Source organism: Symphalangus syndactylus, chromosome 17 (assembly GCF_028878055.3).
Source record: "Symphalangus syndactylus isolate Jambi chromosome 17, NHGRI_mSymSyn1-v2.1_pri, whole genome shotgun sequence".
Classification (NCBI taxonomy): Eukaryota; Metazoa; Chordata; class Mammalia; order Primates; family Hylobatidae; genus Symphalangus; species Symphalangus syndactylus.
In genome coordinates, this window is record NC_072439.2 from 20367489 (window position 1) to 20382760 (window position 15272).

The following is a 15272-nucleotide window of genomic DNA, read 5'->3' on the forward strand; positions in this document are numbered from 1 at the left end:
AATTCTTTCTCACAAACTGACTTGCCCTTTGATGTTATTTCTACAACAGCACCTCTTACAGGCACCATGCTGGGCCCAGGCTGCAGAGGGACCAGCTCTTCCTGACTTACCTACCCACTGCTCCAGCCTTCCCTGGCTCCTAGGCTTGGATGGCTCTCCCGGGCCGCATCTCATGCCCTCCACCCCCCAGTCCACTTCTCATGCCTGCTAAGCTCTGATCCTGCAGTCATTCCACAAACATTTCCTGGCCTCCTGTGTGTCAGGCCATGGCAGGAAGCTGAAGACTTAGGAGTGAGTCACAGCCATCCTTGCCCCTGAGGGGCTCCCCATCCTGCAGTAGAGCAAGCACATCAGTGAGCCACTAAGAAATGTTTCACTTGAAAGATACTAAGAAGCCCAGGAAAGAGAGTAAAAAACACTCATAAATGCTATCCCTTTGAAATTATATAAAGTACCAAGGAAAAGCCCCCTTTCCAGCCCTCTGATGTCAGCTTCCAAAGTAATGCTGGTTAAACAGTTTGGCAGGATCCTTCCCTGCAATCTCCTAGCTTGTACAGACGAAGGGGCAATTATAGTACAGTTTTATAATTTGTCTGTCCATTACTCAGTGTGATGCCTTCTACCGAGGGGGCTGTGTGGATATTTACCGAATCAATGAGGGATGTTTTGCGGCAGATTTTCAATCAAGGATAGGAAAGATATCTCTCCAAGGAAGTATTTCAGAATGTCTGGGGTAGGGGCAGGCATTGATTGAAAACTTACGTTAACAGTTAAAACATCATTTTGTATTGGAGAAGAGGGGGAAAAATTCCTATTTTCCTAATAGGACCATGGCAATAAAGCTTGACAAAATCTTTTAGGCTGCTAGGACCTAGCAAGTGAAAGTTTCCCAAAGAAACCAACTGAGTGTGATGGGAATGGGGGAAGAGAAATGTAATGTGTGTCTGATGGAATCAGGACCCACATCTGTCCAGGCTTTCAGGAGGAGGTGGGATCTGAACTCAGGGGAATGGGAAGGAGTTTGCTGGGAAGGGGCTTCCAGGCTGTGGGAATGGCAAGTGCAAAGTGAGAAAACAGGGCAGGCTGTAGTGGCACAAATAGGGATGGATGAGCTGGGAGGGAGGAGCCAAAGCCCAAGTCCAGGTGGCTGAAGAACACTCAGGAATATTTGGCTCAGATCACTGAAAAGGCCTGGTCTGGAATATCAGGCCCAGCTCCAGGGGTCTGTCTCCCTGTTTCGTTGTAGGGCAGGTAAAATGGGTGTCAGCATTTCCAGACTTGTAGCTATCCTGCCCAGGGAGATAAAATATGTCCTCTGGGCCAGGCGGGGTGGCTCAGGCCTGTAATTCCAGCACTCTGGGAGGCCGAGGTGGGCGGATCACTTGAGGTCAGGAGTTCAAGACCAGTCTGGCCAACATGGTAAAACCCCGTCTCTACTAAAAGTACAAAAATTAGCCGGCCATGGTGGCATGCGCATGTAATCCTAGCTACTTGGGTGGCTGAGGCAAGAGAATTGCTTGAACCCAGAAGGTGGAGGCTGCAATGGGCCAAGATTGTGCCATTGCACTCCAGCCTGGGCAACAGAGTGAGACTCTGTCTCAATAAAACAAACAAAAACACGTCCCCTGGCTAGATTTGTGTCCTTGCCCTCGACCCCAGAGAAGGCAAGGTCAGCCCTACCTGGACCTCGTGACTTGAGGATGGGAAAGTGTAACCCCTGAAAGAGATGGGTTCTGCTGCTTGAATAAGTTGAAGAAGGGGCAGTGGGTACCAGGCCAGTCAAAACTGCCCACCTGGAGGTGTGTGGTCAGTTCATCCACAGGGCCTTGGAGTCCAGGAGCCTGGCCCAGGCATGCCAGTTGTTCCCACTGGTTCCTGGGTTGGGATCTGCTGTTGCCTGTCTGTCCTGGAATTTTAGCATAAGGTAGCATGTGATGTAACATGCAGTCCATATGTAGGTATTTTTTTCTCCCTGTTGAATCGTTCTCTGTTTGTGGTGTTCTGCCCTGATCTCCACAACTTCCTGGGTTCCATGTCACAGGGCCAGCTGCTGGGGGTCCAGAGAAGAACCCACACTGGAGAACGGCCACTCCTCTGCCCCTACTCCCATCTTTAGAACTTGCCCTAGTGGAGTGACTGTACTAATCGTAGAATGGACTGCAGGGGATAGGAGTAGAAACGAGAGCCCAGTAGGAAGTCCTTGAAGGCATACAGATGGGACATGAGGGTGGCTTGAGCCAGGAGGGTGAGGATGGGGGTCCTGGTTGCTATTTTGTATTGATTGGATAGGTCAAGGATGACTCCTAGGATTTTGGCTTCAGCAGCTCGGTGGTAATGACGTGGTTTCCTGAGTTAGGGAAGATGGGAGGAATGGGATGTTTTGGAAGGCTGGGGTAGAGAGCCAGCAGTTTCATTTTGGACGTGTTAGGGTTTGAAGAGTCTATTAATCATCCACATGGGAACACCAACTAAGTAGATGCATATTTGAGGCTGAAGCTCAGCAGAGTATGTGGGCAGGAGCTGGAAGTTGTTAGTTGTCAGGAAGAGAATAAATTTGGCCAGGCACAGTGGCGTATGCCTATAATCGCAACACTTTAGGAGGCCAAAGCAGGAGGACGGCTTGAGGCGAGTTCAAGACTAGCCTGGGCAACATAGAGAGACCCCATATCTTAAAAAAATATATATTAGGCGGAGCTTGCAGTGAGCCGAGATTGTGCCACTGCACTCCAGCCTGGGCGACAGAGCGAGACTCCGTCTCAAAAAAAAAAAAAAAAAAAATATATATATATATATATATATATTAACCAGGTGTGGTGATGCATGCCCATAGCCCCCAAGCTACTTGAGAGGCTGAGGCAGGAGGATCGCTTGAGCATGGGAGGTCAAGATGGCAGTGAGCTGTGATTGCACCATGACACTCCAGCCTGGGAGATAGAGTAAGACCCTGTCTCCAAAGAAAGAGAGAAAGAAAGAAAAGGAAGGAAGGATAGATGGACAGATAGAAGGAAGGAAGGACTCAGCCAGATTGGGTTCCCACCCTCAAGAGCTCACATTCAAGTGTGGTGACATGAGGTGGGCAATGGTAGCAAATGCTCATTTTGAGGGATATGTTGTAATTTCCAAAATGCTTTCTAGATAATATTACTCAGGCCTCAGAACAACCCAGTGAAGAATTAGACATTATTATCCCCATTTTACAGATAAGAAAACTGAGGCCCTGAGAGAGAAATGACTCAGTCATAATGACTGCCATTTATGAAGGACCAATTAAGTGAAGAGGAATCAGGCTAAACCATTCTACACATATTGTCTCATTTAATTCCTTTAACAGCTCCATGAAGTAAGACTTATTGTGGTGTCACCTGAGGAAACTGAGGCTTAAAGAGGGTAAGGAACGGCCTGAGGTGTGTGAGGGGCAGTCAGGATTCTGGGCTCCAAGGCCCAGGTCTCTCCATAACAACTTGCATCGTGATCCTGGACAGTTAAGGAGGCTGAGGCCCAGAGGGAAAGTGGCTTCCCCCAGGCACACAGCAAGAAGCAGGTGAGAGGGCTAAGGCTCAAACCCCCGAGTTTCCAAGCTGGAAGGAACCCTTGCACCCCACTAGTCTAACCTTCCCCTAGGTTAGGCATTTCCTTGTCACTGTTGTTGCCAGGTGGGGATTTTCACCCAGGTGGCTTCCATGGCAGGCACCCACTCCCTTCCCAGGCAGTGTGTCCCACCACCAGACAGACTGAGATTACTCAGAGTGTCAGAAAGCCTGACCTCATTTTAATTTTAAGTTTTATTTTATTTATGTAGTTATTCATTTTTTTAGAGACGAGGTCTTGCTCTATCGCCATCATAACTCACTGCAGTGAGGTGCGGTGGCGCCATCATAACTCACTGCAACCTCGACCTCCTGGCTGAAGCATTCCTCCCACCTCAGCCTCCTGAGCAGCTGAGACTACAGGCACGCGCCATCATATCTGGATAAGTAAAAAAAAAAAAAGTTTGTGGAGATGGGGTTTCACTATGTTGCCCAGCTGGTCTTGAACTTCTGGCCTCAAGTGATCCTCCCACCTCAGCCTCCCAAAGTGCAGGGATTATAAGCATGAGTCACTGCATCCAGCTGAGTTTTATTTTATTTTTAAGTAGCAAATAATCATTGTATATATTTATGGGGTACAATATGATGTTTTGATACAGGTATATATTGTAGAATGATCAAATCAGGCTAATTAGCATACCTATCACCTCAAATATTTATCATTTCTTCGTGGTGAAAACATTTAAAGTACTCTTCTTGCCAGACACAGTGGCGCAGTGTAATCCCAGCTACTTGGGAGTCTGAAGCGGGAGGGTGGCCTGAGCCCAGGAGTTCAAGGCTGCAGTGAGCTATAATCACGCACTGCACTCCAGCCTGGGTAACAGCAAGACCCTGTCTCTTAAAAAACAAAAACAAAAACTAAAACTGAAACTCTCTCTTTGATATTTTGAAATATACAGTACATTATTAGCAGTAGTCACTGTGCAGTAGAACACCAGAATGTATTCCTGTTATCTCACTGAAACTCTGTGTCCATTCTCCGCCTTCCCTTTCCCCATCCATCCTCCCCTCCTCATTTTGAACACAATCTATCACGATATAGTTTACATAGTTCCCAGACCCCACTCCTTCCTGTTCTCCCCTACTCTGGACTTCACTTGTCTTAGAAAGGAAAGATCCAGAACTGGTCACAATTTGCCATATCAGGGATGGCAAAGTAATGTCAACTCATGTGCCAACACCCTTCCAGTCATAGTGGCTGCCAGAGCTTGTGTGGAGGCCCCTAATGGGGGTGCGAGAGGCCATGGGGGATGGGCCGTCTGGCCTGTGCACTGGAGTGAGGTGCAGCACCTGGGCCGTTGCAGCCGGCCAGCTCTGGGGCCCAGCCTTCTCAAGTTCACTGTCATGGCTTTCTCTTCCCCCCCAGGTGGAACTGAGCCCTGGTGGGAAAGTGGGCAATTCACCCATGTATCCTGTAATCCACATATCGATCTTTCTGCCCCCAGTCATAGCCAAAGTCCCAGCTATGGCAAAGTACTGCCAGTCTGTCCTGAGGTTTCACCTCATTCATTCATTGAAAATGTATTGATCACCTATGAGGCTCCTGCATAGGTGATCAAAATACAGCAATGAGCAAGAATCGGTACCGTCCCTTCTCAGCTTTCACAGGCATGCTAGCTCTTGTGCTAGGTTTCCTTAAAGCTTAGGGACAGAGCAGCTGATCCACGAAATATGCCAGCCAAGGTCTTTTCTCTGGCCTGTCTCCACTTACTATAACTTCTCCACCCTCTGACTTGTGTGCTCTGACCCGTGTGCTCTGACTCGGACGTAACACTCCCTCAAGTGGCTTCAGATGGCCATGCTGCTGCTGGATTGTGGAGAAATGGCGCCTCCTGCCGGCTTACCCTAGTCCTGAGCCAACTTACTGTTCCTGTTCACCCAGAATCTTATCTTCTCTCCTTTCTTTCATTTTTTTTTTCTTTGTTTTATTTTGAGACAGGGTCTCGCTGTGTCACCCAGGCTGGAGTGCAGTGGCGTGACCATGGCTCACTGCAGCCTCGACCACCTAGGGTCAGGCCATCCTCCCACCTCAGTCTCCCGAGTAGCTGGGACTACAGGCACGTGCCACCATGCCCGGATTTTTTATAGAGACCCCGTCATGTTGCCCAGACTGGTCTGGAACTCCTGGGCTCAAGCATTCCACCTGTCTCAGCCTCCCAAAGTGCTGGAACCATAGGTGTGAGCCATCATGCCCCACCATCTTTCTCCCCTTCTTTCATTCCTTTAGTTGGCAAATATTTAGTGAATATCACCATGCCCAAGTGCCTTTCTGGGGGAGGATATAGCAGGGAATGAGGTAGATAAGTCTGTGCCCTCTTGGAGCTGACACCCGCTGTAATTGGGGAGATAGGCAGGAAGCAGATAATTGCTATGAAGGAAAGAAAAGAGCGTAATAGAGAGTGTTGGAGGAAAAGGAAGACTTCATAAGAGCATGTGGCCAGAGAAGGCCTCTCTGAGGAGGGGGCGTTTGATGGAGACTTAAATGATGAGGAGGGACCACCTCTGTGTAGCTCTAGAAAGGGTATAGCAAAGGTACTGAGGTGGGGACTTCTTTGTGGGTTCAGTAACAGGAAGGAGACCAGTGGGGCTGGATCAGAGTTAGGGAGTTAGAGTTGTGTGAGGCAAGGACTCCTTCCTTGCCTCTCCTAGGCAAGCGGGGGTGGTGGGCAGGCCATGCAGGGCCATGGCCTGGATCTGGATTATACCACAAATGTGATGAAAATCAGTAGAGGCCTTATGGCTTAATTTATATTTTAGAACAGGGACTTGGACTCCATAGACCACCCCTAGAAGAGTGTGTGCATAGAATTCAGAGTCCGTGAACTTGGATGGGAAAAAAATTACATCTCAATTTTTACTATCTTCTGACCAAACCATAGCATGTCCCTCTATCATGAACATAGACAACAGACAACAGTAGTATTAGCTGTACTCAGACTTTGCCACCAAGAGAATGCACGCAGATTTTCAAATTCTCTTATAGTTGTTGCAGATCTCTCAAAATACTGTTTTCACTCATGATTGCTTTGAAATTACAGTAGTCATCAGATCTATTGCTGGATCTTGTTACTTAATGTGCTAATAAAGAAACCCATAAATGATTATATGACCACTCAAAATATGTTTCATGACTATATTTTTTAAAATTTTAATTAATTTTTTTTTGAGACGGAGTCTCACTCTGTTGCTCAGCTGGAGTGCAGTGGCGTGATCTCAGCTCACTGAAACCTCTGCCTCCTGGGTTCAAGTGATTCTCCTTCCTCAGCCTCCTGTGTAGCTGCAACTACAGGTGCCCGCCACCACACCTGGCTAATTTTTGTCTGTATTTTTTGGTAGAGATGGGGTTTCACCATGTTGGCCAGGCTGGTCTCGAACTCCTGACCTCAAGTGATTCGCCCGCCTTGGCCTCCCAAAATGCTGGGATTACAGGCATTAGCCATCGCACCCAGCCAAATTTTAATTAATTAATTTAATTTTATTTTATTTTATTTTGTTTTTTGGAGACGGGTGTCTCCCTTTGTTGCTTAGGCTTCAGTGCCATGGTGTGTTCATAGCATACTGCCACCTCAAACTCTTGGGTTCAAGGGATCCTCCCACCTCAGCATCCCGAGTAGCTGGGACCACAGGCATGCACCACCATGCCTGGCTAATTTTCCTTCTCCTTCTTCTCCTTCTCCTCCTCCTCCTCCTCCCCTCCTCCCCCTCCTCCCCCTCCTCCCCCTCCTCCCCCTCCTCCCCCTCCTCCCCCTCCTTCCTCTCCTCCCCTCCCCCTCCTCCCCTTCCTCCCCCTCCCCCTCCTCGTCCTCCTCCCCCTCCCCCTCCTTGTCCTCCTCCCCTCCTTCTCCCCCCCTCCCCCTCCCCCTCCCCCTCCTTCTCCTCCTCCTCCTCCTCTTCTTCCTCCTCCTCTTCCTCCTCCTTCTCCTCCTCCTCCTCCTCCTTCTTTTTTTTTTTTTTTTTTTTTATAGAGACAGGCTCTTGCCATCTTGCCTAGGCTGGTCTCAAACTCTTGGGCTCAAAAGATTCTCACATCTAGCCTCCCAAAGTGCTGGAATTATAGGCATGAGCCACTGTGTCCAGCTAGTTTTTATTTTAGATTCAGGGATACATGTGTAGGTATGTTACAAGGGTTATATTGCATGGATGCTGAGATTTGGGGTATAATTTTTCCTGTCACCCAGATAGTGAACATAGTACCCAGTAGGAAGTTTTTCAGCCCTTGCCCTCCTCCCTCCCTTTGGAGTCCCTAGTGATGATGACTATAATTCTATGTGATTGATTTCATTTGAAATTCTATATATCTGGCTGGGCATGGTGGCTCACACCTGTGACCCCAGTACTTTGAGAGGACGAGGTGGGTGGATCATCTGAGGTTGGGAGTTTGAGACCAGCCTAGCCAACACGGTGAAACCCCTTCTCTACTAAAAATACAAAAATTAGCTGGGCATGGGCATGGTGGGTGCCCTGTAGCCTCAGCTACTTGGAAGTCTGAGGCAGGATAATTGCTTGAACCCGGGAGGCAGAGGTTGCAGTGAGCCAAGATGGAGCCACTGTACTCCAGCCACGGTGACAGAGGGAGACTCCATCTCGTCTCAAAAAAAGAAAGAAACAGAGAGAGAGAAGGGAAAGAAAGAAAAGAAAGAAAAAGAAAGAAAGAAAGAAAAGGAAGAAAAAGAAAGAAAGAAAAAGAAAGAAAGAAAGAAAGAAAGAGAAAGAAAGAAAGAAAGATCTCATATATCATATGTTATGTGTTTTTAATTCTGAGAAGAGGGCAATGGGTTTTTTTTTTTTTTCGGATGCTGAAGAATTCAGGGCACAAAAATGTTTAGAACTCTATTGTTTTAGACCCCTCTCTGCCTGCCTGGGGGCGAATGGATGGTCTGGGGTAGAAGGATGGTGGTTTGGACCAGGACATTCACTGTGGACAGGAAGAGATGTAGAGGGAACTGGGAGGACTTGCAGATGGATTGGATGGATGGGGAGAGGAAGAGAAGGAGGGATTAAGGCTGACCCCTAAGTCTCTGGTCTGAGAAACTAGACAGGGATGTGGTTAAATGTTTCCCATCTGAACTTCTCACCATGAGACCTTCTGCAAACTGGGATGCACTTTCCCCATTCTTTCCTCTCTCTGATGATTCAGAATGAAACCCACAGACACCTCCCTAGGCTTCTGGAGGAAAGGGGAATTTTCACTGAGAGTCATGCTAGGGCTTCACAGTTGATCCACATCTGGAGGGAGGTGACCATGGAGGTGTTACTGGGCTGGGGTAGCTAGGAAAGGGAAGGCAGGGTGGACATTGTTTCACAGGATAGAGTGCTAGGACTTCAGAACCCTTAAGCTAGATTCTGAGATGATTAGCAGCAAGAGTGAGAGAGGTCAGGAGCACAGGAGTACCCAGCCCACTGCCATACGCGGAATAAGCAGAGGCACCCCCAGGGGGTCAGGGAATAGCGCTGAGCTGTCGAAAAGCAGGGATGTTGATCAGCAGTGACTGTTTGGGGGGGTGTGGGTGAGACACTGGGATATTTATTTACTCAGGCCAGGTACGTGTTTCAAATCCCAGAGGTATGGATGGATTTACAGTGTGGCCTTCTGGTATGGTTTTCCAGACATCAGCTATGCATACCCAAGCAAATATCCAGATATATTCTTTTTTTGTGTGTGTGACACAATCAGTACCACCTCATACCCTCTGTTCTGCCTCTTGAGCTTTCCACTCAGCAGGACATCCTGCAGATTGTTCCATATCAGGACACAAAGAGACTCCTCATTCTTGTTGATGACTGCATAGTATTCCACTGTAGAGCTCTACCCTCATTCATCCAACCCGTCCTGTCTTGCTGCATGCTCAGCTACCTTCTACTCTTTTGCCAGAATGCCACTTGTTGCTAGGAATAGCCTTCTAGAGAGGTAATTTTTCACCTCTCTAGAAGGCTATTCCCAGCCTTCTAGAGTGAGAATAGATAAATTTCTAGCAGTGGAATGGCTGAGTTGAAGGCTGTGTGCAGTTGTAATTTTGACAGACATTGCCAAATCACCCTCTCACCAGCATGTATAAGAATGTGTGTTTCCCCACACTCCCCAATGTAGTATTACACACTATTTTTATATTTGGTGATCTGAGAGGTAAAAATGATATCTCAGTGCAATTGCAGTCGTGTTTATCTTATTGCAAGTCAATCTATTTCCATCCAGAGCTGTTCACATTTATTTCACTGGGCACTCTCCAGACCTGTCTGTCAGCCACATTACTACTGGGTTGTCAGTTTTTTACTTATGGATTTGTAATCACTATTTTTTTCTTCTTCTTTTTTAATTATATAGAGTTATTTGCAAAATCACTCTTTGTATATTAAAGAAATGAGCCCCTTCTGGGCTGGGCGGGGTGGCTCACGCCTGTAATCCCAGCACTTTGGGAGGACTAAGTGGGCGGATCACAAGGTCAGGAGATCGAGACCATCTTGGCTAACATGGTGAAACCCTGTCTCTACTAAAAATACAAAAAAATTAGCCAGGCGTGGTGGCGGGCGCCTGTAGTCCCAGCTACTTGGGAGGCTGAGGCAGGAGAATGGCATGAACCCAGGAGGCGGAGCTTGCAGTGAGCCGAGATGGTGCCACTGCACTCCAGACTGGGCAACAGAGCGAGACTCCATCTCAAAAAAAAAAAAGAAAGAAATGAGCCCCTTCTGTTGAATTGCTTATATATTTTCCCAGTTTGTTCACTTCTTGGCACATCAAATTGGTCTTTAGAATAATAGCATTGGGAAGAATTGAGGGGCATGTGCCAACCCCCACAATTTCCCAGAAGGAAAAAAATTGTAAGTGACATGTTATAGCTTTCAACTCTACATAAAATTTGCCAAGTAAATGATGAAGCATCAGTCTTGGTTCATTAACATATCTATGTGGAACACCTACTGGGTGCCAGGTGCTGTTCTAGGCACCGAGGATACAGCGATGACTGAAACAGTCAAGATCATGCTCTCATGGAGCTGATGTTCCAGTGAGAGGGGCATGTCATGAATAAGTAAACAGGAGGAGCGATGCCTGGAGATGGTGATAAGCCTTCTGAGGGAGATGAAATGGGGTGATAAGGGGAGGCCGGGCCGGGGGCTGGTGTAGACTGGGTGGTCAGAGGGCACCTCTGAGAGGGTGACTTTGTGTTAGGACCCAGGCATTAGTGTCAGAAGTAGAACTGCCCAGTAGAGGGAACAGCATGTGTAAAGGCCCTGAGGCAGGAACATGCTTGGTGCATTTGAAAAAAAAAAAACAGAAAAGGGCTAAATGGCTGGAGCACAGCCAAGGAGGGAGAGGGCGGTGGGAGATGAGCACAGGCCTCAGTATAAAGGGACTTGTAGGCAGGTGAGGGGTTTTGTTTGCATTGTTGAGGGCTATGAGAAGCCATTGGATTGTGTGTGTAAGGCGGTTTTGCTTTTTCTTTCAGAAATGTTTAAACGTAAAAGTAGAGAATTATGTCATACTCTTCACCAAGCTCAATAGATGTCAACATTTTGCCAGTCCTATTGGCAAATAGGATTTCATCTAAACTCACTTTTTTTGGTGGGTGGAGGATTGGATTTTTTTTCCTCTCCCTCTTTCCCTACCTCATCCCCCCTTTTTTCCCTTTATTTTACTTTATTTTTTACTCACCACTATACAAACAAGATTTTTTTTTTTTTTGAGATGGGGGTCTCACTATGTTGCCCAGGCTGGTCTTGGACTCCTGGCCTCAAGCAGTCCTCCTGCCTCAACCACCCAAGGTGCTGGGATTACAAGCACATACCACTGTGCCTGGCCCTGTCTTAAAAAATACTTTTATTAAAATATAATGCATATATAAAGGTGCACAAATCATAGGTATACAGCTATGAGCACTCCCATGGAACTGGTACCCAGATCTAGAAATAATGTGGCCAGCTCCCAGAAGCCCCCTGGTGTCCCTTTTCAGTCTTTACTCCCCAAACTTCAACCATTAGAATCGTACAGGATGTTCTCTGTCATGACTAGCTCTCTCACTGATTATGTTTGGGAAGTCTATGTTGTGGCATGTAACCGTGACTTGTGGACTGCTCATTCTCGTTGCTGTAGCTTCCACTGAAACAGTTTCTTACCCATTCTACTGTCGTGCGCGCTTGGGCTATCTTCAAGTCCTGCCTATTTCAGATGGTCCACGTGAACATTGTAGTACACGTCTTGTGGTAAACACATACACATGTATGGTGGGTTACATGCAGGAGTGGAGTTGCTGGGTCATAAGGGTGGTGTATGTTCAGCTTTCTTATTATTTATTTATTTATTTATTTATTTTAGATGGAGTCTCGCACTGTTGCCCGAGCTGGAGTGCAGTGGAGCAATCTGAACTCACTGCAACCTCCGCCTCCCAGCTTCAAGCGATTCTCCTGCCTCAGCCTCCCAAGCAGCTGGGATTAGAGGCGCCCACCACCACGCCCAGCTAATTTTTTGTATTTTTAGTAGAGATGGGGCTCCACTATGTTGGCCAGGCTGGTCTCAAACTGCTGACCTCGTGATCCTCCCGCCTCGGCCTCCCAAAGTGCTGGGATTACAGGCATGAGCCACCAAGCCCGGCCAGCTTTCTTAGATAGCGCCTATATTAGTTTGCTAGGGCTGCCAAAACAAAGAACCACAAACTGGGTGACTTGAGAGAAATATATTGCCTGACAATTCTGGAGGGTGGAAGTCAGAAATCAAGCTGTCAGCAGGGTTGTGAGGGAAGGATCTGTCCCTTCTGAGGGCTGTGAGGGAGAGATCTGTTTAGGCCTCTCTCCTTGGCTTGCAGGTGGCTGTCTTTTCCCTGTGTCTCTTCACATCATCTTCCTGTTATCCATGTCTATGTCCAAATTTGACCTTTTTATAAGGACACAAGTCATATAGGATTACAGCCCACCCTAATGACCTCATTTTAACTTGATCATCTGCCAAAGACCCTATCTCCAAATAAGGTTAATCTCTGAGGTTCTGGGGGTTAGGATTCCAACATATCTTTTTGGGGGGTGGCAGGGAGTCGGGGGAGACACTGCAACCTATAACAGTGCTAAAGAGCTTCCCGAAGTGGTTGTACTAATTTACACTACTTGCTGGAGTATTTTAAAGCTAATTCCAGACATGAAATCATTTGCCTTGGGAGGGTTTTTTGTTTGTTTGTTTTGTTTTTTGAGACAGAGTCTTGCTCTGTCACCCAGGCTGGAGTGCAGAGACACAGTGGCATGATCTCAGCCCATTGCAATCTCCGCCTCTGGGTTCAAGCGATTCTCCTGCCTCAGCCTCCCTAGTAGCTGGGACTACAAGTGTGTGCCACCACGCCTGGCTAATTGTTTGTATTTTTAGTAGAGACAGGGTTTCACTGTGTTAGCCAGGATGGTCTCGATCTCCTGACCTCGTGATCTGCCTGCCTCGGCCTCCCAAATTGCTGGGATTACAGGTGTGAGCCACCGTGCCTGGTCAGGAGTATTTTTAAAGGAGGAAAGACCTGGTCTGGTTTACAATTTTATTATTTATTTATTTATTTATTTATTTATTTATTTATTTTTGAGACAGAGTCTCGCTCTGTCATCCAGGTTGGAGTGAAGGGGCGTGATCTCAGCTCACTGCAACTTATGCCTCCCAGGTTCAAGCAATTCTCCTGCATCAGCCTCTGGAGTAGCTGGGACTACAGGCGTGTACCACCACACCAGGCTAATTTTGTATTTTTAGTAGAGATGGGATTTTGCCATGTTGGCCAGGCTGGTCTTAAACGCCTGGCCTCAGGTGTGTCCGCCTGCCTCGGCCTCCCAAATTGCTGGGATTACAGGCATGAGTCACCACACCCAGCCTGGCTTACATTTTTAAATGATTCTATTTGTTCTGCGGAAATGTTAAAACAAGGCAAATATTTCATCAAGAAAGAAAGGGTAGCCGGGAGCGGTGGCTCACGCCTGTAATCCCAGCACTTTGGGAGGCCGAGGCGGGCAGATCACGAGGTCAGGAGATTGAGACCATCCTGGCTATCATGGTGAAACCGTCTCTACTAAAAATACAAAAAATTAGCCGGGCGTGGTGGCAGGCACCTGTAGTCCCAGCTACTCGGGAGGCTGATGCAGGAGAATGGCGTGAACCCGGGAGGCGGAGCTTGTAGTGAGCTGAGATCACGCCACTGCACTCCAGCCTGGGCAACAGAGCAAGACTCTGTCTCAAAAAAAAAAAAAAAGAAAGAAAGAAAGGGTAAATAAAGAGTGAGCCCTCCCAGGACTGCCCAGTTGGGACTCTCTGGTACCCCATGGTAGAAGCCTCTGGGTGCCCTTAGCTCAGGGATGCCATTCAGAGTCCGAGGGGATGATCCCTCACTGCCCAGTGCCAAATCGCCATGTGGAGCCGCTTCCTGGTTTCAGCCCCTCAGGGTTCAGGTGATGCAGAGAGGATGAAACCCAGCCAGGACTCAGGCTGTCTTTCTGTCCACCCCGCTCCCTGCCAGGACATACAGCAGCTCCTCCAGCTCCAGCAGCTGGTGCTTGTGCCAGGCCACCACCTCCAGCCACCTGCTCAGTTCCTGCTACCGCAGGCCCAGCAGAGCCAGCCAGGTAAGGCCCCCACCCCAGATGGCCTCTCTGATGCCTCCACAGAACTTCCTCACCTTCCCCTCCCCCTCACCCTGTGTGTTTCCCCTTGTCTCTCCAGGCCTGCTACCGACACCAAATCTATTCCAGCTACCTCAGCAAACCCAGGGAGCTCTTCTGACCTCCCAGCCCCGGGCCGGGCTTCCCACACAGGTGAGACTGTCCATTGAGTGCACCAGGCCAGGCCAGCAGCAAGGCCTGCTGAAAGCTGGGTAAACGGGGGCGGGGGGTGAGTGAGAGTCTCCTTTCCATTTGACCCAGCCACACTCTGCCAGTGATTTGCTGTGAGACCTCAGGCAAGCCCATCTCCCTGTTTGGGTCAGCCTCTTCCTCTATAGAATGACGGGAGCTGGCCCAGACAAATGGTTCTTAACCCTTTCAAGCACATGGGCTCCTTTGAGAATATGATGAAAGATTTAGATCTGATCCCCATTCCCCCAAAATGCTCATGTGTAAAAACACACAAAATTGCAGGGGGTTGTGAGCCTTTAGGTTACAAATGCCTCGGGCCTCTTCCAGCACTGCAACAGAGGATTCTCTGAACAAGGCATTCGTTAGGTAATTATTTCACATCCACTTCCCAGACTGGAGACCGAAAACAAGGCCCACAGGTGTCTTTTATTTGGCTGTTGTCAACTAAATTCCCAGAAAGCACCACATTTCCAGCTCCTCTTGATAAACCAGAAAATCTGGTAGGGCTGTAACTGTGTCTATGTGGTGGCTTGGCGCAGTGAGCAGTTGGCTTGGCCACTGGAAGGAGCAGAGGCCCCTTAGGGTGCCAGCTCTCCAGGCCACCTTGGCACCTGGACCCCAAGGCCTTTCTTTCAGTTTGCTGCCTGAGTTCTAGACTTTAATGATAATTTTCACTACCTTTAAATGAATTTCAAAGTTTTTTTCTACCCATTTTTTTATAGCCCTTTAAAAAAATATATGTGAACTATTTCAAGACTGACTGAAGAGATTAGAGACTAATACAGGTCTTAACTGCAGTTCTGAAATCCCAAATGCTCAGAAAGTCAAATTGTTCTTGCACCATTGGCATGAGAACTCGTTTGACTGCAAAACCTGCCCTGCCAG

At 47.9% G+C, this 15272-nt stretch overlaps 1 protein-coding gene across 22 annotated transcripts in view; it reads left to right on the forward strand.

The window, feature by feature from the left end:
* POU2F2 (POU class 2 homeobox 2) overlaps nt 1–15272 on the forward strand; it is a 75103-nt gene that overhangs the window by 47059 nt on the left and 12772 nt on the right. For all 22 annotated transcript variants that reach the window (XR_010116558.1, XM_063620933.1, XM_055250319.2 and 19 more), the window contains 2 exons: nt 14054–14159; nt 14257–14348. Coding sequence is in view for 21 of the 22 variants with exons in the window: in XM_063620933.1 (XP_063477003.1) it covers nt 14054–14159; nt 14257–14348 (198 nt within the window). In the remaining variant the exon portion in view is untranslated. The remainder of the gene's footprint in view (nt 1–14053; nt 14160–14256; nt 14349–15272) is intronic.